Below are 27356 nucleotides of genomic sequence, written 5' to 3'. Positions count from 1 at the left end.
GCAGGGTGGTCAGGACAGTCAGGACAGAAATAGCGGGTGTCACGCCTTATTCCACTCCTGCTACAGACACGACATCTTTTTCGGGGTGACGGTTGGGTTGAGGTACCAGGAACGACATTGGGGAAATTTCGCTCGTGTAGACGGCTAACTACACTGGTGGATGGGGCCATGGAACCTCCTGGGTACAGGAGGTTCTCGATGATCTCTTCCTGAAATTTGAGGAAGGATCCAGTTCTCCCAGCCTTACTGTAGAGAACAAAACTATTATACAGAGCCAATTGAATTAAATATACAGACACCTTCTTATACAATTTGACCCCATACCGGGCGCGCTTTCTTGGGATGTATTGTTTGAAGCCAAGGCGCCCGGTAAAATGTATCAGGGACTCGTCTACGCAGATGTTTTGCTCTGGGGTATACAAATCTGCAAATTTCTGGTTGAAATGGTCTATGAGGGGCCGAATTTTGTGGAGCCGGTCAAAAGCAGGGTGGCCTTTGGGACGGGAGGCAGTGTTGTCACTAAAGTGCAGGAAACGCAGGATGGCCTCAAAACGTGCCCTGGACATAGCAGCAGAGAACATGGGCATGTGATGAATCGGGTTCGTGGACCAATATGACCGCAATTCATGCTTTTTTGTCAGGCCCATGTTGAGGAGGAGGCCCAGAAAAGTTGTAATTTCGGAAACTTGGACTTGTTTCCACCGGAAAGGCTGGGCATAAAAGCTTCCCGGGTTAGCGGTGATAAATTGTGTGGCATACCTGTTTGTTTCGGCCACAACTATGTCTAAGAGCTCCGCAGTCAAGAACAGCTCAAAAAATCCCAGGGCCGAACCGATCTGAGCTGTCTCAACCCGAACTCCAGACTGGGCAGTGAAAGGGAAAACTACAGGTGCGGCTGAAGTTGGGGACTGCCAATCAGGGTTTGCCAGCACCTCTGGGATTCTAGGGGCTCTACGGGCACGTCTTTGCGGTGGCTGCGACGGGGTCACTACTGCACGTGCCACCGTACCAGCTTCAACTGCCCTTCTGGTGCTCGCTACTTCACCAGGTTGTACGACAGTGCTGATACTAGGTCCAGGAAGGGCTGGGCTGCTGGTGTATGCCTCACCACGTAATCCGACAGCACCAGCCCCACTCTGCTGCTCTTGAAGGGGATCCTGCGCAACCTGTGGTCTAGCGACACGGGGCCGGGTACGCCTGGTGGTATCAGGGACCTCAGCCTCCTCGTCCGAACTGTGGGTCAGAGAGCCACTGGATTCATCAGATGAGGGTTCCCACTCCTCATCCGACTGGGTCAAAAGCCTGTAGGCCTCTTCAGAGGAATACCCCCTGTTTGACATTTTGGGCAACTAAATTTAGGGGTATTCCCTGAGACTACCCAAGAAAAAAAAAGCAAGCCTGTCTTACAAAGGGGAGGCTAGCGAAGTACCGGAGGCCGCTGTGGTTGATAAAAAATATCAAAACTGATTTTTTTTATCGCCGCAGTGCGTGTAAAGTGATTGTGCAGTGGGGCGGGCGTGGGTGAACACACGTGTGGGCGACCGATCAGGCCTGATCGGGCAAACACTGCGTTTTGGGTGGAGGGCGAACTAAAGTGACACTAGTACTATTATAGATCTGACCGTGATCAGTTTTGATCACTTCCAGATACTATAAAAGTACAAATGCTGATTAGCGATACGCTAATCAGCGAATAACGGACTGCGGTGCGGTGGGCTGGGCGCTAACTGATCGCTAACTACCTAACCAAGGGGCCTAAACTATACCTAAAACCTAACGGTCAATACCAGTGAAAAAAAAATAATTGACAGTTTACACTGATCACTTTTTTCCTTTTACTAGTGATTGACAAAGGGGTGATCAAAGGGTTAATTGGGGTTCAGGGGGGTGATCTGGGGCTAAAGTGTAGTGTTTGGTGTACTCACTGTGAAGCCTGCTCCTCTGCTGGATCCAACCGACGAAAAGAACCAGCAGAGGAGCAGGCAGCCATATAACAGATCATATTTACAAATATGATCTGTTATCTGGCGCTGTGATTGTTTTTTTTGAAAATCATCAGCTTGCCAGCCGCGATCATTGGCTGGCAAGCTGATGACGAAATGGTCCCTGACGAAATGCCGGCCCAAACTGCGCATGCGCGGGCCGCATAGCGCGTCATCTCGCGTCTCGCGAGATGACGCGTATATGCGTCGTTGTGCGCAGCGCTGCCGCCTCCAGACCGCACATCTGCGTTAGGTGGTCCGGAGGCGGTTAAGATTCATTATATAATGTAAGGTAAGCTCAATGACAGAGCAGAAACAACAGAAAGCATAAAAGTTAAACTGTTTTTGCTGGGCAGGAGTCTTGACCAATCGCAGCCAGCCTCACACACAGCAAGAGTTTTAACCAATCACAGCCAGCCTCACACACAGCCTGTGTGGGAAATTCCCCTAGGATCTTTACACCAGAGGAGAGACGCTGAACGGACATTCACTCCACTAAGAGCTGTGTTTTATAGAAGCAGAGAGGCCAAAATAGGTATTTAAAACAGTTATATAATGTTCCTACTGTTAATATAGTGATTAGAACTGTTTACTGAACCAGTTATATGTGTGTTTACTTAAAATTCCACCAACTGCAAACTACAAAGTTCACAATTCAAATTCCATATTGCAATAATTGCATACAACCATACCAAATCATGCTTAACCAATCTGCAAATAGTTACTGCTAACTACATATTGCAAATTGCGACCAAATTCAGCAAGTGAAGTATTACTTAGACCTCAGATATACCTCTCAGAGAGATCATTAAGTGTTTAAAGTATAACTGTCATATATATATATATTTTTTTTTTTTGGGAGTATTGGATTGTGGTGATTAATATCACCTTGGTGGCCCTATTTCAACTTTTCACAGTGTTTTCAATTACCCCTTAATTCCAAATTTTTGTTCCCTGTACTGCCTCTTTTTATCTATGCTTAAAATAGGGTTGCTAGGCATAGTCCGTTTCTCTGTTAAAGGACGGAGGACGCAGAAGCACGCTGCGTGCAAGGTCAGATTACCGACAGCCAGGTACTGTAAGGCCTTGTTCACACTTCAGTGTTTGGTCAGTGATTTCCATCAGTGATTTGTGAGCCAAAACCAGAAGTGGAGCCTCCACAGACATGAGGTGGAAGGGAAAGATCTGCTCCTGTTCTGTGTTTAGAGTTGCACCTGGTTTTGGCTCACAAATCACTGATGGAAATCACTGACTAAACACTGAAGTGTGAACGAAGCCTAAGTAAATGATTAAAGCCAGGTCCTCCCCAGCAGCTGATAACAGTGCCTGGGCTGTGTGCACTTCTCCCTGTCCCTGCGCTTGGCAGATGCTCCCTCACTCAGCAGAGCTGGAGAAGTAGAGTTGAACCAGCGCAGAGCAGGGAAGGGAGATCTGCCGTCTGCTCAGTGTATAAATGAAAGCAACATGTGGTAAAAGGATCCCTTTGTGCTGCAGGAGATTAACCCTTTAGGGGGAGGGCTATGGTAACTGACACTTTTGGGGGGCTATTGTTACTGGCTAGTGAGGGAAGGCGGGATTAGCCTCAGGGTGAGGGCAGTGGCAGACATCTTAACTGAATAGTGAAATTGCAGTTTTATGCAGACTGGTTGCTAAGGGCTGAATCTTATTAAATATGGGGTAAGTCAGTCTAATAGTAACTGATTCTGGAATATCATGTTATTAGTAACTACATATATGAAAATTGAAATTAGGGTCTAAGTGTGACAGTTATCCTTTAGGCTACATTCACACGTCAGTATTTTTCTATAATCCGAATTTCGGTCCGTTTTTTGCGGATCCGTTGTTCCTGAAAATGTTTCCGTATGTCATCCGTTTTTTGCGGATCCGCAAAAAACGGAAACATGTATACATTTCAATAATCAAATAAAGTTGTTTGGATTTCTTTGAAAAAAAAAATTAAATAAAAAAAAAAAAAAAAAAAATTGCTATGTGTTTCCAGGAACGGATTCCACAAAAAACGGAAGACATACGGAATGACATCCGAATGTCTTCCGTTTTTTGCGGAACCATTGACTTTGCATTGTACCAGGATCCGATTTTTCAGGAATATAATAGGACATGTTTTATATTTAAAACGGACATGCGGAACGGAACAACGGAAACGGACAGCACACATTGTGCTGTCCGATTTTTTCCAGGACTCATTGAAAATGAATGGGTCCTGATCTGGTCCTGATCTGTTCCGCAAAAAACGTAACAGATCTGGAAAGAAAAAACGGATGTGTGAATGGACCCTTAAAGTGAGAGTACAGATACTATAGAGAGAAATTTATCCACCATTTTATGTTGAATGACAAGATTGAACAGTTTAACCACCATCTTATACATACCACCATTTTATGAATCTTTATGCAACACGTGTTTTGTACATGGACTATCTGCTGTGGAGGCGGCAGTGTTATATGAAGAAAAGTTGAAGTTAATAAAGAAGTTATTTCAAGCATTTGGTGTGCTCTTTAAACCTACTGTTTCAATAGAACGGTGCTAGAGGAATTACAGAGTAACAGACAGTCTGGTTAGACTAAAAGTCAGAGATATCATATTTCTTCTAATGCCACAGCGCAAAAGGTACTTCATAGTGCTGAAACTGCCACAGTGATGCACACCTTAGTGAAAATATAAGGAGATTTTTGCCATGCCAAAGAGAAATGTCACAATCCTATATTGACAGGATTGGATAGCAAATCCGAGGAAGTGCTGATGGACCAGGCAGAATGGGATGTGGAAATAAGCATCCAAATTTGACCTTCTGCATATAAATAATCATTAACCTCAGTAACTCCATCCAGAAATGACACACTAGGACAAAGTAACTGAGGTGCTTCAGGTCCAGGAAGGGATAGTCAGACCTGTACTTGAGGATCCCCAAAGAGATCTGAGGAGTAACTCTGGAACCTTTCATCTGTAAAAAAAAAAAAAACAAGAGCTAATACTCTGGAGTAGAGAATCTACTGACTGAAAGAAGCCCTGGAGGGTTGACTTGTTGGAATGGTCTCGGGACACAAAAAAAACCAAAATTTTGCATTTAAATATGTCTGAGTTGTGTCCAATTCAAATGTCCTGAAAGAGGAGATTTCTGCCAGTAAAGCGAGCCTGATTGGGGTGCTGAGGTTTAGGTAGCAGGAACCAGTTTTCAAGGGATAAGAGCATGGCTCTTTCCTTTCTATGCCCTGTTGAGACAGTTTTCATGCAAAAAAGGGAACAGAATAAAATACCAAAAAATAAAAACTGTGGACCAATTTCTTGGAAGGACTTGAGTGCAAATGTTTATTCTGGGGCAAATGTGAATTCTTGTCTTCAGTAGCCTTAGTAATATTATAGCCCGATGGTCGAACAGGAGGTGGGAGTCAGTGAAAGAATGCTTGGAAACGAAATCAGCTGCCCAAGCTTTCAGCCAAAGAGCTCAGTGAATTGTTACTTCAATAGCTGTAGAGCCCTCTAGCAGTGTGCCTGTGACTAGAGACGTTTCACAAAGGTGCTTCCCTCAATAGGAATATTGATGGGATAGCAGGTTCAGAGTGTGTGTGGGCAGGCTAAATATGGTGTTTCAGAGCCAGGCAGACAGAACAAAGGGGATAAGATTCACTGCATTGAAATTTAGAGTTGTCTATTGCAAGAAAATGTGGCTAATGAAAATGAACAGTACATCTTTTTCTGTCAATTGCTAGCCAATGAGGACAATGGGAGAGCCTGAGAATGGAGAAAAAGGGAAAAGTACTTGCTTCATTGAAGCCAGGGCCTCAAGTTGTATCCGTGATCTAACTGAAGAAAGAGAAGAGAAGACCCCCTCCCTTCCCAAGGAAAGAAAGACATCTAATAGAAGAGGAGAGGAGGGAGCTTGATTGATGGCTAAGAGGACATCATTTCTCCACAATTGTCTGTGTCTCCAAATGACACAAGCAAGAAATATACCCTGTCCACATGGATCTGTATAATCAGCTTTAATATCATTTAAATATTATGAAGAAGGACAAAAGCAAAATCCATTAGGATCTGAGCTGTGTTCTTCACATGGTAGTTTTATCTTTAAAGCAAGTGTATTTTGCATTGCTTTGATAAATGCTTCTTACTTCACAGTATATAGTGGCAACATATACAATACTGTTTATGATATCCTGATATTCTTTGTGATTCCATCATTGATTAATCACGTTTAATCACGACCAATATACCATATATATCTAGAAATAAGTCACTCATTCCTAACCTACCTGTGATGGATATCCTTGGCCTCTGTCAGTGGGACTGAGTGAAGTTTAAGATGAGGGGGGAGGGGGTGAACAGAGGGAGCCATTCTGAATGGAAAAATCATAAAATGACAAAAAAATAAAAAGGAAATAAAACATGAATAACATACAATGGCAATCATACAGGGCAACAGAAAAGGTGATGAGTACTATATGCAATATTGAACTTAAAAATTCAGAGTTCTTCTGGGTGACGATCAAACCTTTTTGACAGCTTAACCACTGTTTAAGTTATTCAAAAAAAATGGCTATTCCAGAAGACACAAATTAATATTTAAGACTCGTAGCACTTTGTGTCGACAAACATACCTCTTGTAGCTGCATCCGCACTTTGTTGAATGCCCTAAGCCAGTTTGATTTAGCTCTTGAAATGCCGGAGGTCTTATCCCTGTAACACAATAAAATGAAATAAAAAATACATAAATATATATCTTATACATTCATCTTATGTTGAACTAGTCTTTAATATTGAGGAGACCCCTCTTGGGCTTGGCATATTGGTTCACACCTGAGAGTAGCATGTGTTGGTACCCGTACAGATGTGTGAGGATCGGTCCAGGTTTTTCCCTGGGTCGGAGGGTGTTGTTTTCGTGAAAGAGAGCGTCCCCATCTTGTGACCCGACTTTTTCATATAAGCCCTAAATATTGACTCTCTATGAGTCTTCCTTTGGCTAGTCACCAACCTTAAATATGGTGCTTTGGGTTCATTGACGGTGTGGATATGATTTAGTCCGCTGCCCCCCTCTCTTTTTCCTGATCATGATTTAACACACTACACTTTTCACTATATATTTATTACATTGATCAGTTATGTATGCACGGGATCGCTGTTTATATGAAATTTATCTATGATATATTGGGATTAGGTATATATTACAGTTTTTTAATTGGATCATGTCACTATGTGTTTATGCATGAATTTTCTGTACATTCTAGTTTTTTCACAAATATTGTATGGTTTTATATAATATGCGAAAGTGATGCAGAGGAAGCCTTTTCTCCCCCCACAGCACAAAAAGTGCCGCTTGAGGTGGGCTAAAGCACATTTGGACAAGCCAGCTTAATTTTGGAATAAGGTGCTGTGGACTGATGAAACTAAAATTGAGTTATTTGGCCATAAGAAGGGGCGTTGGAGGAAAAAGAACACAGCATTCCAAGAAAAACACCTGCTACCTACAGTAAAATATGGTGGTGGTTCCATCATGCTGTGAGGCTGTGTGGCCAGTGCAGGGACTGGGAATCTTGTCAAAGTTGAGGGACGCATGGATTCCATTCAGTATCAGCAGATTCTGGAGACCAATGTCCAGGAATCAATGACAAAGCTGAAGCTGCGCCGGGGCTGGATCTTTCAACAAGACAACAACCCTAAACACTGCTCAAAATCCACTAAGGCATTTATGCAGAGGAACAAGTACAACGTTCTGGAATGGCCATCTCAGTCCCCAGACCTGAATATAATTGAAAATCTGTGGTGTGACTTTAAGAGAGCGGTCCATGCTCGGAAGTCATCAAACCTGAATGAACTACAGATGTTTTGTAAAGAGGAATGGTCCAAAATACCTTCAACCAGAATCCAGACTCTTATTGGAACCTACAGGAAGCGTTTAGAGGCTGTCATTTCTGCAAAAGGAGGATCTACTAAATATTGATTTCATTTCTTTTTTGTGGTGCCCAAATTTATGCACCTGCCTTATTTTGTTTAAAAAATTATAGCACACTTTCTGTAAATCCAATAAACTTCATTTCACTTCTCAAATATCACTGTGTGTGTCTCCTATATGATATATTTAACTGACATTTTTTATCGTAACAACCAATGATTTATACAGGAAAATCATGATGATTAACAAGGTTGCCCAAACTTTTGTATCCCACTGTATATATATATATATATATATATATATATATATAGTCGGAAAAGGACAGCAACTCCAATAATACCAAAAAGATTATTTATTGGGCCACAGTGGCACAGTGAGGCGACGTTTCGGCTAAAAATCCCGAGCCTTTCTCAAGCAACAAAACACAAGTGGGAGTGCACAATATAAATAGGTGTACATATACACAATTAAGGAATAACAGTAATCAATAATCATAATTAGTGTACAAATCAATAAATAGATCAATATATGATGATTACAAAAGTGACAGCATATAGAAACAAATCCAGTGATACATAATTACACTACGTGCAGAATTATTAGGCAAATGAGTATTTTGACCACATCATCCTCTTTATGCATGTTGTCTTACTCCAAGCTGTATAGGCTCGAAAGCCTACTACCAATTAAGCATATTAGGTGATGTGCATCTCTGTAATGAGAAGGGGTGTGGTCTAATGACATCAACACCCTATATCAGGTGTGCATAATTATTAGGCAACTTCCTTTCCTTTGGCAAAATGGGTCAAAAGAAGGACTTGACAGGCTCAGAAAAGTCAAAAATAGTGATATATCTTGCAGAGGGATGCAGCACTCTTAAAATTGCAAGCTTCTGAAGCGTGATCATCGAACAATCAAGCGTTTCATTCAAATAGTCAACAATAGTCAACATGGCGTGTCTGCTGTCACAGTACTGTGAGCATGCGCACTGGAGAGCAATGGACATTGTGTATCCCACGGCGCAGGTTGTGACGTGGGACGCCGGAGTTAGAGTTAACATGACGCAATCCTGCCGGGACGGATCTTGACGCCTGCGCATTCCATCGAGGTAGACGCCAACTGTGGCCATTGCGGAGATGTGAAGACACGTTGACCCTGTGGTATGTCACCATCGACCCCCCTTTTGCTCCTCCTTGCTTTTATTTAATGTAATTAAAGAGATTTGAAGCAGTTGATATATATTGGAGCCACTTATACTTATATTTTATATTATGTTAGTTTACATTATTTTGTTGTAAATCACAAATATAATCATGTATCACTGGATTTGTTTCTATATGCTGTCACTTTTGTAATAATCATATATTGATCGATTTATTGATTTGTACACTAATTATTATTATTGATTACTGTTATTCCTTAATTATGTACACTTATTTATATTGTGCACTCCCACTTGTGTTTTGTTGCTTGAGAAAGTCTTAGGATTTTTGATTAATTCCCCATTCAATTGGTCCTCCCAAACTATTACTTACCTAGGGGTAAAGATTAGCCCAGATATAGCCGACCTTTTCTCCCTTAATTACACCCCGCTGAGAAATTCACTTTTTGAAGCCATAGACAATTTGGCCAGGGTCAACCCTATGATGTCGTGGTTTGGCCGTAAAAACCTTCTCTCTTCCCTAATCCTGCCCCGACTTACATACATGCAACAAGTCCTTCCTATCCCTGTACCAAAGCATTATTATGATTCTATAATAAGAAAGTTCAGATCCTTCATTTGGTGCGGAAAGAAGGCGAGGCTCTCATTTGCCCTCCTTACCAGGTCCAGGCATATGGGGGGAATAAGCCTCCCAAACCCCGATCTATATGGGAAGGCTATCCTTCTTTCCCACGCATTAGCTTGGCTACGCCCTCCCCCACACTCGGCCGCAGCTATGGTAGAGCTGGACATCTTGAATACTCCAGCTAGAGCTCTACTTTTAGGTCAAGAGTCGACCCCCCCCCATCTCAATGTCCCATTATCCAATAATTAAGGCCACGCTGGATGCCTGGAAGTGGCTATCTACCTCGCATTGTTCCATTCCGTTCCCCTCCCCCCTACTGTCAGTAGCTGATGCCCTCAACACGGCCCCACACACCCTACGCAGCTCGACCTCTTTGGGATTAACCTCTTCCTCAACTCCCTTGATCTCCTTGGCCCTCCCCACTGGAGCTTGGATGGGCCTGGAAGATATCAATACTCTACTCAACCCTCTCCCTTGCGACTTCATCTCGGTCGCTTATCTCAGAGCCTACCTGAAACACCACATAAACATAGGTGACCTCATACGTCCTTTAGTCTGGTTCGAGGCATTGATTTCGGTCCAACCAACACCCAGAAAACTCACATCTCAGATTTATGGTAAACTGAGGCACACACCTATGATAGCCAAACCTTCCTTCGTGAGACAATGGGAGCTAGATCTGAATATAGACATACCCTATGAAACCCTTCCGAAACTCCTGGACTCTCCCCATCGGGCCTCCCGCTGTGTCCGAATCCAGGAAAATGGCTACAAGATCCTTACCAGATGGTATAACACGCCGGACAAGACTATAAGATTTGCCGAATCTGCTTCGGACACTTGCTGGAGGTGCATGGGTGAGAGGGGTACATTCTATCACATCTGGTGGGGTTGCCCCCTAATCTACAAATGGTGGTGTGAGGTCTTCTCATTGGCCAATAAGGTCTGCAACACCAAGATACAGCCTCTGCCACTCCTCGCCCTCCTACCCTCCTCCATAGAAAAGGGTAATGTCAAACCGCCCTTTGTATTTACGCAAATGTTGCTAGCGGCTCGCTTGCTACTTCCCAAACATTGGCTACAGACCTCAACTCCTACTATGGACCAATGGTTCCAAAAAATTGACCAGATCCACAGGTTCGAGGAACTTTCCTCCTGGGAGTCTCGCTCTCATGTTCTTTTTCTCAAGAAATGGTCGTTGTGGTCCAAGTTTAGATCCCCCAACCCCAAATAGACAGCACTATTGCCTCACAAGCTTGGGATCCTACTATTTTGCACCCAGACAACATCATAAGTTATATTAGATTGCCCACCCAGGGAACTCCTCCTGGGCCTAATAGGAAGCCCTGTCGTCTTTGCTCCAATTATACCTACCAGCCCCACTTCCTTCAACTGTCTGGGAGATCTGACACCCATGCTCCTCCCACTGGTGCTCGAATGCCTGCCTTTGGGCCCTATGCGTCATATATGCAATGCTGTGAGAGTTGTCTTTTGCTTACTCTGATATTAACACTAGCATTATTTCAGTGTGGCCTGCGTGCCTATACCTTGGTACCCTGTTACCCTTGTTATACTTGAAATTTCAATAAAAATATATAATAAAAAAAAAAAAAAAAAAAAAAGAAAGTCTTAGGATTTTGAGCCGAAATGTCGCCTCACTGTGCCACTGTGACCCAATAAATAATATTTTTGGTATTATTGGAGTTACTGTCCTTTTCCGACTGTATGCAAGGGTAAGCAGTGAATTCCCTGGACATAGCACCCGTCCTATATGGTGTGAATTGGTGCTGCCATGCGTTTCTTTGTTATATATATATATACATCTATATATATATATATATATATATATATATATTTGTGTAAGGGGCTTACGGTAGTACAGTGAAGAGCCCTGGGAAAGCAGGGAATGAGTGCAGTCGGTTGTGGTGTGCCGAAACCGAGGATGAGGTAGGCCTGAGAAAGAAGAGGGCCTACCCAAGGAAAAGATATGGAAGAAATGAGTTGTAAATGAGTGGAGTGGTGGGAGGGTCAAAAGCTCAGACCTCAATGATGCAGGAGCCTGGTAAGGGGAGTGCCCTAAATAGGCTGGAGGCGGACCTCAGCCCCTCCCACAAATCCAGGCAATCTGCCTTAATACTTGTGTAAGGGGCTTACGGTAGTACAGTGAAGAGCCCTGGGAAAGCAGGGAATGAGTGCAGTCGGTTGTGGTGTGCCGAAACCGAGGATGAGGTAGGCCTGAGAAAGAAGAGGGCAAAAATGGAAATAACCAGTTTATTGTAACCAATTGATGTATCAATGGCTTAACCCGACATGTTTTGGAAAGCCACTCTTGACTCTTGTGTTGGATTGGGAATGTATTGCGTGTAAGCGGATGACTCCCAGCGCCCCAATCCCCTGATGACATGAGTGAGGATGTTGGCACTGGAGGCCGTGGACGTGGCTCCAATGCGACAGGAGTGCCCTGAGTAGTTGGCTGCGTTGAGGCCTAGTTGTGTGAGGGATGACCCGGCATGGGTCATGAAGGTGGTGGTGGTGAGTACCGAACCATGTAGTTGAAGTAGCGGTTGAGAGGGTAGAACTTGTGACGCTGATTGTGAGCATCCAGGACCCTGACTGGAACTGTTGTGCGTGGGGTAATGAAATGTTGACGGGTAAGTGCTGACTATTCTTGGAGTGAGGTAAGGACAGGATGTAGGGAACCATGTGTTTTGACAAGTGGGAGACAAGAAGACAAGGTGAGGTTCGGGTCGTGGAGGCTGTAGTGAATTTCCAGGAACTCAGGAATCCGTAGATGGTCAAGTAAATTGCCGTTTTGATGATGGAGTTGGTATCTGTTTCAAGAGGCGTGGCGTCCAGTAAGTTGGATAATGCTTTGAAGATACGATTGACTATGGGTAGCCTCTGGGCTGGACGTGCGGGTTCCGTTTCCTGAATACCTCTGTGTATGGATTTGATCTGGTGCGAGGACATGAAGCTGATGTTATTGGGGTGTGTGATTAGCATATGATGTTGAAATGCCAGTGAGATATAGTTTGATGGTGTTGTATGACATGATTTTGAGGTGGCAAAAAGAAGCCAACCCCGGAAGAGACTTCATGATAAAAAGGGGTGCAGGATGTTGTGTTCCAACAGGACCTGTTGAATAGTGTGAACGCTCTGTCGTGTGTTCTATGTGTATCGTCTGATAGTGCTGAGCGGGACAAAGACTGGCTATGCCGCATGATGCCTTCTAATCCAGAATGAGCTGTTTGAATGATGAAGTGATGGAGGCCGTGGGTGACGCTGATGGGAGAGCTTGATGAAATGCCTGAAATTTGACGCGAGACAGACTGACAGCTGCCGTATTGCCCACCCCCGGGACATGGAAACAATGTGAGAAGAAATTATTATTGCAAGCGGCCAACCAAGGAAGTCTCCGCAGAAACCTCACGATTGTGAGAGATTTGGAACGATCCTGTTGATGAACTGGCAGGTCGTATGGTTGTCTGACTAGCACCGGACCGACATGTTTGCCCCTGAATGACCCCACGCTACGGCAGCCGCCCCGATGGGGTAGAACTTGAAAAGCGCTGAGGCAGCGGAGAATCCCTCCAAACCCTGGACCGCAGGAGGCCAGCTGCCCCACAGCCAATCGTTCCCAAAAATGGCCGCGAAGCCTGTGGTAGATGCCGCATCTGACCAGATAGAGGGGGAAGAGTCCGACGGCTGAGGGAGAAACAAGCCCCCGCCACTCCAGGTGGACAGAAATCTCCCCCACATGCCCAGAGCTGCCTGCAGCGTGGGCATCCAGGGACACCCCGTGCGAGTCGTGTAGGAGAAAGGGGAGAGGTGCAGGAGCCGTGATATAAATGAGCGACCCCGAGGTGGATGCGCATGGCAAAGATCAGGGAGCCCAACAGGGACTGTAGTTCTTTGCGGTTGCCGGTGCTGAGTTGAAGGTAGTTGACTATGTGGGCGAGAATGTCCTGGATCTTCCCGGATGGCAAACTGGCTTTCATTGAAGCTGAATCCAACTGGGTACCCAGGAAAAGTGATGACCGTGTCTGGCCCTTCTGTCTTCTTGGTGGCGATGGGTACTCCAGGTTCCTCCTCCGGTATTATGTGCGCCGGGCTGACTTCTTGGTCCTCCAGGCTAACGGTCGACTGGCAATCCGGCCGGCGCCGGTGATGCTGCCAGTGGTGGCCTTGCCAAGGAGAGGGTCGCGGTGACTGATTCCAGCCTCTCCAACCTGGCATTGACTTTAGACATGGATGACATTTAGGGAGGACAGCATGGTATATCCCCTGTGCTGGACTGGCTAGGTCCTTCCCCTGTCTCCCTGTTTATCGATTGGCGTGTGCAGCAGCCGGAAAAGCTCTGCTTCCCTCGCCGTGGCGGGGAAGGGAACATGCAGTCACCTTAACTCTGTCGTTATGCGCGGGATTGTCCAGGATCTGATGGGTGCTGGACTGGCTAGACCGTCTCCCTGGGTAGCAGTGACGGATCTAGCAGGGGTGCCAGGTAGGGAGAAGTTCTCTATCCCTTCCAGAGACATGGTAAAACAAAACAGTTGATTAGCTTGGGGAAACACAGGATCGTGCTGGCAAGCTAGCTAGGCTGGATGGCGAAAAATTATACTTGAATGGTGACAGATGAGGCCCTGCTAGTTGCCAAGCGGCTTTGAGAGGCTCTACCTATGATTTGGCGCAAGGGGATAATGAGGCCACTCGAGGTAGTGGCAGGATCGTTGGCCTCTCGGTGACTGTAAGACAGGACTAGGGGAAGGGAGTGACAGGTGAGGCCCTCTCTATGCAAAATGCGAGGTGGCTTACTAACGAGATGGCGCGTTGGGCAGGTGCCTCCGTACGTTTGAGGCGGGGTGTCGGCCTCGCGGGACCACAAACTACTGGCGAAGCCAAAGAAGGTGGGGGTACCTAGTGGGATGATGGTGGCCCTAAAGCCAGCACGCTGACCCTAACGGGACCGTCCGAAATGTGAGGAAGATTTAGGTAAAAGAGCAGGTGAACGTACCTGGTACCAAGAAAAAATTCTCCGGCTACACGGTAGTGTAAACAGTATAGGTTAACCGCCTAAAACACAAGGGGGGGGGGGGGGTAGACATGACAAAGTGTGAGAAAATGTATAAAGCATGTGGTACATGTGCATGACCGGGAGGATCATGGCGGTTGTCCGTGAAATGACAGCTTGCGTCTGGTATGAAAGGGGGGGGCCGATGCATGCCGTGTGGCCATGCCCAGGTGAAAGTGCGTGTCTGCAATTGGATGGCGCATAGGGACCGTGCCCCAGCCATTCCACCTGTCCATTTGTGTGTGAAGCAGCGACGTGAGTCTTTTTTTTTTTTTTTTTTTTCTTCCCGTCCCCTGATGATCTGATTATCAAAAAGGGAATGAAACATGCATCACACTGCCGGTCCAACTGATGAGATTCACATTTGGCACTGAAATCCATTGCAATCCGTGGGACATGCTGAATCCCTGGTGAACACCGGTAAGAAGGATGATTGTGAATATGCAAATTGCTGCTGCATGATGATGGTAGTGCCCATGATGGAGAACAGGGGGGGGCTGCTGGGGAGTATGATGATGGGGCGTGCTGGGAGGTTCTCTCGTAGTCCGCCGGCGTGCCCCCCGCACCAGATGCGGCTCGCACGGCCGCCGGGACACCGCGCACGCGGCGACGGAACCGCCGCGCATGCGCCGAATCCCGGCCGCGCATGCGCAGACCAGGCACCAGGGAGGAGTGGTGATCCAGCAGGAGGTAGCGGGGAGGGGACGACAGGGCCGCGGTGAGCCCTGTGAAGGTGAAATGAGCCGCCCGTAATGACCGGGGGGGGGGGGGATGAGTGTGTGCGGGTGTGGTGTGCGCAGGAGGCAGCGGGGAGCGCCAGCCTGATGATGACATGAACGGGGGAGGAAGGGGGGGCCTGACTGATGGTGGCCGCATGGAGCGACATCGGTGACTACCCCCTGGCAGCGAACCCATGCACCCGGAGTCCGCCCGCGGGCGCCGGGATACCGCGCATGCGCAGAAAAATCGCCGCGCATGCGCAGAAAAATCGCCGCGCACGCGCAGAACCGGCCCCAGGGCGCGGCCGGGCGCCATTGGCCGCGTGCAAGCGGAGCGGCAACAGGCAGGAGGCTGCGGGTCAGGAGGTGAGAGTCTTCCCACGTGAGTGAGACAACGAGTGGAGAGGAGGCCGCAACAAGCAAAGGAAAGTTTGGCTGTTGTTTACCTTGGTGATTTGTCTTCTATGCAGGATTCTGCCATCAGCATGGGGCCATACTATCTGTATGTAAGAGCGCCAGCCTGGTGAAGTGGACATGAACGGGGGAGGAAGGGGGGGGGCCTGAATGATGGATGTTGGGGGGGTGATCCCACCAGGGAATGGGGCTGGGACCGACAGGGGCTGACCGGAATCTGCTGGGGAGACGTGAGAAATGCCTGAGAAACGAGCTGGCGGTGACTGCTGCAAGAAGCCGTGACCTGGGTGCAGCGTGTGTGAGACCAACAGAAAAGGGGGGACCCTGCCGCATGCCGTCAGAGTGTAAGGCCGGAGGTGGTGCAGATGTGAAAGAGAATGCATGCCCAGGTGTGACAGAAATGCTTAGTGACTTGTATTGAAACCGTGACATTGGTGCGCCATGATGAAAAGAGCTGAACCAGTACTGGGGCAACCGTGAGGCCCTGCTGACCCATACGAAATAACTCATACGCATTTGTGCCTCTGCAGCCGTGCACATGAACATGAGGAGGAGGAGGGGGGGGGGCATGAATGTGGATGATTGTGGGGTGATATGGACTGAAAAGGAAATGGGGAACGAGCCTGGAAACCACAGGGGTGCTGACCGCAGTGTTGCCTGTGGGAAGATTGCTTGAACGAGACATGACAAAATGAGATGCTGGTGACTGTGAGAAAGGCGTGATATTGCGCAGCGTCTATGAAATGAAATAAACAGAAATGGGGGATTAGGCCAGAAACCATGCCGCATGCTGCAGAGGTGTTGACCGGAATGGTAGTACGGTGTGGACAAATTTCGCATGAACAAGGCGTGACAGAAATGAATACTGAAAAAACTGGAGGGCCACAGCAGCGTATCGCCAATAATCTTCTTTATTCAGGATCACACCTCACAACAAGGCATACAAAATGTTTTGCGGCAACGTTTCGGCTAGAGATAGCCTTTGTCAAGCATGTTATCAATTAAAATCACAGCCTATAAAAAGCACATGACAAACCCACCCACACCGCTAAGCAGCCAATGGAGTCTCAGTATATGTGTAACACACCTGTATGAATAATCAATGAGCACTGACATGATGGGACAAATGAGCCAGCTGCAATGAATCGCAATCCATACCTGTGTGGGGTCATCATGCACAGATCTCCTCCGTCCATCCAGCGTCCCATAGTCGGCAATGCGCATGTCCGCATACGTCATCGCATACGTCACCACACGGCGACATGCGTATGACGTGCCCAACTGGATCCCGATGCATAGTCTGCGCTGGACTACTTGCGTCATCAGGCGGCGGCCGGCGGACGTCACAAGGCCACTCCCACCTGGCGCTCCAGGCTGACGTATGCATGGGGATTCAATGGGACTGTCAATAGAGGGCGATCGCACCACCGTCAAACTTGAACAGTGCGCAGAGCGCTCACTGATTAAAATCATAATTAGACATTAGAAATGCATTGCACAGACTATTAGCGCAAGGAAAGGACAAGAGAACATAAAAGAATATGGACACCACACAGGCGCAGCAGGCATAATAAAGAAACCAAAAATCACTATGTGCCAACAACAGATAACACTCTCATTAGGCACAGATTCTCATTGATAAATCATATACCATATCAAGGTGTTTGTGGAAAAAAACCACATATTCATCATGGTGCTATAAAGCGGTGTGATTGAGGGAAATAATTAAAAAACATAGCAAAATTACTATAACAGAAGAGAAATATATGAAAACAGGCCAGTGTCTCTTCACCACCCCACACCAACAGCCATGTTAAAAATTTGATCAAATCCAGAATTAGCTGATGCCAGCCACATTAAACTCTAGATTTAAACCAAATCGCTGTAATGATTTCAATGTGTAGATCCATTTGAGCTCCTTCTTCCTTAATATTGCGTCCTTGTCACCCCCTCTCCGTAACGGGCCCACACTGTCAATAACTCTAAAGCGAAGCTGATTAACAGAATGCCCCGCCTCCACGAAATGTTTCGCAACGGGCTTATCCATGTTCATCTTGCGTATGGTACTCTTGTGTTTGTTAATACGTTCTCTAATCTCCATAGTGGTCTCTCCCACATAAATAAGGCTGCAAGGGCACTGGATGGCATAAATCACATCCCGTGACCTGCAGGTGTAATAGCCCTTGATTCTATATTTTTTCCCACTATAAGGGTGGGAGAAATATTCACCTTTGAGAACGTTACCACAATTACAACAAGATAAACATGGATAAGTCCCGTTTTTGCGCGGTGCAAGGAGTTTTTGTGTGGATGACTGGCCGCCTATGTCGGATTTGACCAGTCTATCACGGAGGCTAGGGTTCCGCCTGTACGCCATCATCGGTGGGGACTTGAATTCTTCTATATCTGGCAAACCCCTTTGGAGTATATGCCATTCCTTTCTAAGGATATGGGCAATATTGCCGCTATCCCGGCCGAAGATGGACACAAACGGAACCCTAGCCTCAGAGCTTGCTTTTGTTGATTTCCGTAGTGCAGTACACCTGTCAACCAGCCTCACCCTCTGTTTGGTTCGAACAAGTAGGGGTTTTCGGGTAACCTCGTTCCAAGAAACGTGTGCACATAGTGTCAATCCTCTGCACATATTTCTTCATCGGAGACTATTCTCTTTACCCTTAAGAGCTGACTCCATGGAAGGGAGTCAAGCATTCTATATGGGTGATAGCTATCATGCATGAGTAAGGTGTTGCGGTCAGTAGGCTTCCGATAGAGGTCCGTAGCCAAAAGACCCTCCATCACGTAGACACGCACATCAAGGAACTGCAACTCACTGGAAGAAACAGTTACAGTGAATTGCAGACCCGGGACACCCGCATTCAAATGTAGATGAAATGTATCAAGTTCATCCATAGTGCCTGTCCAGATCATAAAGATGTCGTCGATGTAGCGCCACCAACATAGGACTCTCCCAGAAAAAGGGGAGTGATACACGAGTTTGTCCTCCACCTCAGCCCTCTATTGACAGTCCCATTGAATCCCCATGCATACGTCAGCCTGGAGCGCCAGGTGGGAGTGGCCTTGTGACGTCCGCCGGCCGCCGCCTGATGACGCAAGTAGTCCGGCGCAGACTATGCATCGGGATCCAGTTGGGCACGTCATACGCATGTCGCCGTGTGGTGACGTATGCGATGACGTATGCGGACATGCGCATTATGGGACGCTGGATGGACGGAGGAGATCTGTGCATGATGACCCCACACAGGTATGGATTGCGATTCATTGCAGCTGGCTCATTTGTCCCATCATGTCAGTGCTCATTGATTATTCATACAGGTGTGTTACACATATACTGAGACTCCATTGGCTGCTTAGCGGTGTGGGTGGGTTTGTCATGTGCTTTTTATAGGCTGTGATTTTAATTGCTAACATGCTTGACAAAGGCTATCTCTAGCCGAAACGTTGCCGCAAAACATTTTGTATGCCTTGTTGTGAGGTGTGATCCTGAATAAAGAAGATTATTGGCGATACGCTGCTGTGGCCCTCCAGTTTTTTCTACATGCCATTGGACCGCTTTGGATCTGCGATCCCCTGCCCAGCTGTTGCGTGTTCACCATTTTGCTGCTCTTCACAAGCCGTTTGTGTTGCTGCTCCTGAACAAACTTATCCTCTCCAGAAATGAATACTGGTGACTTGTATGAGAAAACCGTGACATGGGTGCAGCGTATGATGAAATGAAATGAACCGGTACAGGGGCAACCGTGAGGCCCCGGCTGTACCGTATGGATGACTCAGAACCCACTGCCTGCAGCCGCAGGGGTGTTGTCCGGAGTGGTGATACGGTGTAGGTAAATTTATACATGAACAAGACATGACAGAAATGAAATGCTGGTGACCTGGGCGAGAAAGCTGTGACATTAGTGCAGCGTTTGGTGAAATGAAATTAACAGAAATGGGGGATGCCCAGGAAACGACTGCATGCTTGCCGCAGGGGTGCTGACCGGAATAGTGGTACGGTGTAGACAAATTGTGCATGAACAAGGGGTGACAGAAATGAAATACTGGTGACTTGTATGAGAAAACAGTGACATGGTGCAGCATTTGGTGAAATGAATTGAACCGGTACAGGGGACAACCGTGAGGCCCCGGCTGCACCGTATGGATGACTCGCAATTTAACGGGCAAAAACGTGACCCCCAGTGAACCTGAGTAAAGCCGGAAAAATAGAACCGAAATGCTCCAAATCCAGAACTGATGGCAACGAAAAACTCCCAGAAATTCAGCGACTCGCAGGCAACTCTCCAGACACTCCACAAGCGACCTCCTCTCTCAAAAGCTCAGACCTCAATGATGCAGGAGCCAGGTAAGGGGAGTGCCCTAAATAGGCTGGAGGCGGACCTCAGCCCCTCCCACAAATCCAGGCAATCTGCCTTAATACATATCACTTTGCTTTTGTTCTTTGCTTGAAAAAGGCTCTATTGTTGAGCCGAAACGTCACTGTATCACATGGGGGAATAAAGTTTTTATTTTATTTTTTGGATTTCTGGAGTGCTGTCCTACTTTCGTCCGTATATATCTATCTATCTATATATATATATATATGTATATATATATATATATATATATATATATATCTCTATATATATATATATATATATATATATATATATATATATATATACAGTTGCAAGAAAAAGTTTGTGAACCCTTTGGAATTATATGGATTTCTGCACAAATTGGTCATAAAATGTGATCTGATCTTCATCTAAGTCACAACAATAGACAATCAAAGTCTGCTTAAACTAATAACAGATAAAAGAATTAAATGTTACCACGTTTTTATTGAACACACCATGTAAACATTCACAGTGCAAGTGGAAAAAGTATGTGAACCCTTGGATTTAATAACTGGTTTAACCTCCTTTGGCAGCACTAACTTGAACCAAATGTTTCCTGTAGTTGCAGATCAGACATGCACAACGGTCAGGAGTAATTCTTGACCATTCCTCTTTACAGAACTGGTCATCAATATTCTTGGGATGTCTGGTATGAATCGCTTTCTTGAGGTCACGGCACAGCATCTCAATCGGGTTGAGGTCAGGACTCCAAAAGGCGTATTTTCTTCTGTTTAAGCCATTCTGTTGTTAATTTACTTCTATGCTTTGGGTCGTTGTCCTGTTGCAACACCCATCTTCTGTTGAGCTTCAGCTGGTGGACAGATGGCCTTAAGTTCTCCTGCAAAATGTCTTGATAAACTTGGGAATTCATTTTTCCTTCGATGATAGCAATCCGTACAGGCCCTGATGCAGCAAAGCAGCCCCAAACCATGATGCCCCCACCACCATACTTCTCAGTTGGGATGAGGTTTTGATGTAGGTGTGCTGTGCCTCTTTTTCTCCACACATATTGTTGTGTGTTTCTTTCAAACAACTCAACTTTGGTTTCATATGTCCACAGAAGATTTTGCCAGTACTGCTGTGGAACATCCAGGTGCTCTTGTGCAAACTGTAAACGTGCAGCAATGTTTTTTATGGACAGAAGTGGCTTCCTCTGTGGCATCCTCCCATGAAATCCAATCTTGTTTAGTGTTTTACGTATCATAGATTTGCTAACAGGGATGTTAGCATATGCCAGAGACTTTTGTAAGTCTTTAGCTGCCACTCTAGGATTCTTCTTCACCTCATTGAGCAGTCTGCGCTGTGCTCTTGCAGTTATCTTTACAGGACGGCCACTCCTAGGGAGAGTAGCAGCAGTACTGAACTTTCTCCGTTTATAGACAATTTGTCATACCATGGACTGATGAACAGCAAGGCTTTTGGAAATACTTTTATAACCCTTTCCAGCTTTATGCAAGTCAACAATTCTTAATCGTAGGTCTTCTGAGAGTTCTTTTGTGCTAGGCATCATTCACATCAGGCAATGCTTCTTGTGAAAAGCAAACCTAGAACTGGTGAGTGTTTTTTATAGGGCAGGGCAGCTGTAAACAACACCTCCAATCTCATCTCATTGGGCCAGATTTATCATGACTCTTGACAGCTCACTCCACTTTCACATATGGCTAAAGTCAGTTTTAGCCAGGTCAGATTTATGAACGGCCCTTTAAGACTGTAATAAATGTGGTTTGACGGTAGCAGTTTATCCGTTAGTAAGCAGCTTTACAAAAGTCGCACATCTTTACGAAAAAGTCGCATGTGCTATTAAAAAGTCTCATAAGATAAGCATGGTCCTCACTGGAGTGAAATTGCGCAATTTTTTGCAACTTTTTTGCAACTTTTTAAATATTCTCAATAGTAAATCTGTCTAGAGATTAATTTACATAAGAAAACACGCCCACTTTCAGAAAACTGCGAGCATAGTGCAGAGCAGAAAAAAGTCGAAGATTTTTGAGCAGTTTTAGTGATTGCGCAAAAATGTGCGACTTTTTCACTCCATTATTCTGACTTAAGCTGATGATAAATCTGGCCCATTGATTGGACTCCAGTTGGCTTACACCTCACTACAATTAGATCTTGGAGATGTCATTAGTCTAGGGGTTCACATACTTTTTCCACCTGCACTGTGAATGTTTACATGGTGTGTTCAATAAAAAACATTAAATTATCTGTGTGTTATTAGTTTAAGCAGAGTGTGATTGTCTATTGTTGTGACTTAGATGAAGATCAGATCACATGTTATGAACAATTTGTGCAGCAATCCATATAATTCCAAAGGGTTCACAAACATTTTCTTGCAACTGTATATAGGTAGGGCTGATAAGTCAGCCTGTATTTGTGGGAGGGGTGAAGGCTTCATAAATACGGAGGCACGGCCTCACCTGTCACCTGCATGCTCCATGTCTCTAGGGGGCATGTTTGTCTCAGGTACAAGAGCTCCACAGAGTTGGCGGGAGTTTTCATCCTCCTTTTTCGCTCCAAGCAAGCGGCTTATCTTCCCCTATTTCAGCAGCAGCGAGACGGAGGCGCACATCGGGTCCAGTAAGTATAAATGAGCTGCAGCAATCTGAAGCCGTCCGGCGCTTTTCTTGCGCAGGACGGCGCGGGCTCGCCTTGCACTGCGGCATCCGCATGCAAGCCAGCGAGCGAGTTATGCGAGCCAGCATGCTGATGTATTTTAGGGCTGCACGAGCCAGTGGTTTGCAGATTCCTGGCCCTTAGAAATCTCTTCAGCCAGAGATTTTTTGAAGTCTTCTCCTTCATTGGAGATCTACCCAATTGTAGCAGCCGCCCAAGTCTGGGGCAGGCAATGGGCCGATTCTTTGGTGGCATTCATCACCGATAATCAGGCGGTGGTAGAGATCATTACCAAGGGCAGATCAAGGGCACCCTGAAACATGTCTTTTGTCCGAAGGCTGGTCTGGCTCTCCCTGCAGCACAATTTCCATGTGTCATGTAGGTACATTCAGGGTATACAAAATATTGCTGCACATGCATTGTCGTGTTTTAATTTTCATGCCTTTTTTCAGGTTATGTCAGAGGCAGAACAAGTGGGACTATCCCCTCCAGCTTTCCAAACTCTAATCATGGATTAAAACCAGACATCTCTTCAGCCAGGTGTTTCATGCAAAAGTATCTGTCTGTTAACACGGCTAGGAATTACAAAATCGCCTGGAACGTTTTTAGCATAGTCGCACTCCGTCACCCAAGGGAGAACACCGACAAGACCACATATTTTTGGGCTTTCATAGCTTACTGCCACTCTGACCTCAAACTTTCCTACAACACAATTAAATTGTATTTGGCCGGGGTTCAGCATGCTTCCATGTTAGAAGACGCGGATAGCAGGTCGGATTTTACATCCTAGGCAATCAAAGCCACTCTTAGAGGTGTACAGAGGAGTAGCGGGGGGATGATCCCAAGCAGACAGCATTATCAGGTATCAGGGGAACTATTCAGAAAACTTTCCACCTCTCTAGATGGTAATCCTTTTGGGCTCCATCCTAGTATAGTCGTCAAAGTGGCTATGTACCGCAGGTTTTACAGGTTCTTGAGGCCAGGGGAATTCACCAGTATTTCTTCCAAAGCCAAAAGCTTTACCAGTAGACAGTTAGTATGGCACAACGACCATTTCTCATTATATCTCACTTCTTCCAAACATCTCAAGTCGGGCCACCGGTGGAGGTCAAGTACCTCCAGACTTTCAATGAATGGTGCCCAGTTCAGGTTTTAAGAAATAATTGTTGGGTTAAGGTGACTCCGCCCCAGACAGCCCATTGCTACCATACAGGGTCAGGGCCATCATTTCTTCTCAGTTCATCTCCCATATCCATAGCCCAGTGACTGGCTTGGTTTTCGATCCCAAATCCATTTAGGGGCACTCGTTCCGCATTGGGGGCAAATCTGCGGCTTCAAGGCATAATGTCCAAGGCCATATAATTTGCAAGATGGGTTGTTGGCACTCTTCGTGTTTTGTTCGGTATATTCCGAATCCTCATGCTGAAATATCCAAGGCTTTTCGCAGCTTGGCTTTATGATTCGGTTGTACATACTCAATAAAGTTATTCCCTATACTACATGGCTTGGTTTTTGCCCCCTTATGGGCCTACCCACGACATGGCTAAGGACACCCTACCAGTCTTCCAGTTAGGTTAGCAAGCCGTTAGTTAGGATAGGTCAGTTAGGTTGTTATTTCTTAGGGATCCAGGTTTATTTTTGTCCGTAGCCATGACCACAAATAGGTAAGGCTGATTAGTCAGCCTGTGTTTATGGGAGGGGAGAAGGCCTCATAAATACGTAAGCGCGGCCTCACCGGTCAACTGCGTGCGCCATTTCGCCAGGGTATGCCCCCTTATAGGACTACCCACGACATGGCTAAGGGCACCCCCCCAGCCTTCTAGTTAGGTCAGCAAGCCGTTAGTTTGGATAAGTCAGTTAGGTCGTTATTTGTTAGGGATCCAGATTCTCTTTGTCCGTAGCCATGACCACAAATACATATATATATATATATATATATATATATATACAGCACAGACCAAAAGTTTGGACACACCTTCTCATTCAAAGAGTTTTCACTCTGAGATTCACACTGAAGGCATCAAAACTATGAATTAACACATGTGGAATTATATACATAACAAAAAAGCGCGAAACAACTGAAAATATGTCATATTCTAGGTTCTTCAAAGTAGCCACCTTTTGCTTTGATTACTGCTTTGCATACTCTTGGCATTCTCTTGATGAGCTTCAAGAGGTAGTCACCTGAAATGGTTTTCACTTCACAGGTGTGCCCTGTCAGGTTTATTAAGTGGGATTTCTTGCCTTATAAATGGGGTTTGGACCATCAGTTGCGTTGTGGAGAAGTCAGGTGGATACACAGCTGATAGTCCTATTGAATAGACTGTTAGAATTTGTATTATAGCAAGAAAAAAGCAGCTAAGTAAAGAAAAATGAGTGGCCATCATTACTTTAAGAAATGAAGGTCAGTCAGTCTGAAAAATTAGGAAAATTTTGAAAGTGTCCCCAAGTGCAGTCACAAAAACCATCAAGCTCTACAAAGAAACCCGCTCACATGCGGACTGCCCCAGGAAAGGAAGACCAAGAGTCACCTCTGCTGCAGAGGATAAGTTCATCCGAGTCCCCAGCCTCAGAAATCGCAGGTTAACAGCAGCTCAGATTAGAGACCAGGTCTATGCCACACAGAGTTCTAGCAGCAGACACATCTCTAGAACAACTGTTAAGAGGAGACTGTCTGAATCAGGCCTTCATGGTAGAATATCTGCTAGGAAACCACTGCTAAGGACAGGCAACAAGCAGAAGAGACTTGTTTGGGCTAAAGAACACAAGGAATGGACGTTAGACCAGTGGAAATCTGTGCTTTGGTCTGATGAGTCCAAATTTGAGATCTTTGGTTCCAACCACCGCGTCTTTGTGCGACGCAGAAAAGGTGAACGGATGGACTCTAAATGCCTGGTTCCCACCCTGAAGCATGGAGGAGGAGGTGTGATGGTGTGGGGGTGCTTTGCTGGTGACACTGTTGCAGATTTATTCAAAATTGAAGGCATACTGAACCAGCATGGCTACCACAGCATCTTGCAGTGGCATGCTAATCCATCCGGTTTGCGCTTAGTTGGACCATCATTTATTTTTCAACAGGACAATGACCCCAAACACACCTCCAGGCTGTGTAAGGGCTATTTGACCATGAAGGAGAGTGATAGGGTGCTGCGCCAGATGACCTGGCCTCCACAGTCACCGGACCTGAACCCAATCGAGATGGTTTGGAGTGAGCTGGACCGCAGAGTGAAGGCAAAAGGGCCAACAAGTACTAAGCATCTCTGGGAACTCCTTCAAGACTGTTGAAAGACCATTTCAGATGACTACCTCTTGAAACTCATCAAGAGAATCCCAAGAGTGTGCAAAGCAGTAATCAAAGCAAAAGGTGGCTACTTTGAAGAACCTAGAATATGACATATTTTCAGTTGTTTCACACTTTTTTGTTATGTAAATAATTCCACATGTGTTAATTCATAGTTTTGATGCCTTTAGTGTGAATCTACAATTTTCATAGTCATGAAAATAAAGAAAACTCTTTGAATGAAAAGGTGTGTCCAAACTTTTGGTCTATACTGTATATATATATATATACCAGAAATAGGACAGCTCTCCAAGACTTGAAAAAACGGTGTCTTTATTCACCTATGTGAAGCAGTAGCAACTAGAGTTGAGCGGACACCTGGATGTTCGGGATCGAGAAGTTCGGCCGAACTTCCCGAAAATGTTCGGGTTCGGGATCCGAACCCGATCCGAACTTCGTCCCGAACCCGAGCCCCATTCAAGTCAATGGGGACCTGAACTTTTCGGCACTAAAAAGGCTGTAAAACAGCCCAGGAAAGGGCTAGAGGGCTGCAAAAGGCAGCAACATGTAGGTAAATCCCCTGCAAACAAATGTGGATAGGGAAATGAATTAAAATAAAAATTAACCAAAATCAATTGGAGAGAGGTCCCATAGCAGAGAATCTGGCTTCACATCACCCACCACTGGAACAGTCCATTCTCAGATATTTAGGCCCCGGCACCCAGGCAGAGGAGAGAGGTCCCGTAACAGAGAATTTGGCTTCATGTCAGCAGAGAATCAGTCTTCATGTCATAGCAGAGAATCAGGCTTCACGTCACCCACCACTGCAACAGTCCATTTTCATAAATTTAGGCCCAGCACCCAGGCGGAGGAGAGAGGTCCCGTAACAGAGAATCTGGCTTCATGTCAGCAGAGAATCAGTCTTCATGTCATAGCAGAGAATCAGGCTTCACGTCACCCACCACTGCAACAGTGCATTTTCATAAATTTAGGCCCAGCACCCAGGCAGAGGAGAGAGGTCCCGTAACAGACAATCTGGCTTCATGTCAGCAGAGAATCAGTCTTCACATCATAGCAGAGAATCAGGCTTCACGTTACCCACCACTGCAACAGTCCATTTTCATAAATTTAGGCCCAGCACCCAGGCAGAGGAGAGAGGTCCCATAACAGAGAATCAGTCTTCATGTCATA

At 45.9% G+C, this 27356-nt stretch overlaps 1 protein-coding gene across 1 annotated transcript in view; it reads right to left on the bottom strand.

The window, feature by feature from the left end:
* LOC122927160 (protein unc-13 homolog A-like) overlaps positions 1–27356 on the bottom strand; it is a 2447183-nt gene that overhangs the window by 1816579 nt on the left and 603248 nt on the right. The window contains 1 exon segment of the mRNA XM_044278759.1: positions 6599–6677. Coding sequence (XP_044134694.1) covers positions 6599–6677 — 79 coding nt within the window.

This window comes from Bufo gargarizans, chromosome 1, assembly GCF_014858855.1.
Source record: "Bufo gargarizans isolate SCDJY-AF-19 chromosome 1, ASM1485885v1, whole genome shotgun sequence".
Taxonomy (NCBI): Eukaryota; Metazoa; Chordata; class Amphibia; order Anura; family Bufonidae; genus Bufo; species Bufo gargarizans.
Note: the sequence above shows the minus strand (reverse complement) of the source record. Positions and strands in the feature narration are given on the sequence as shown.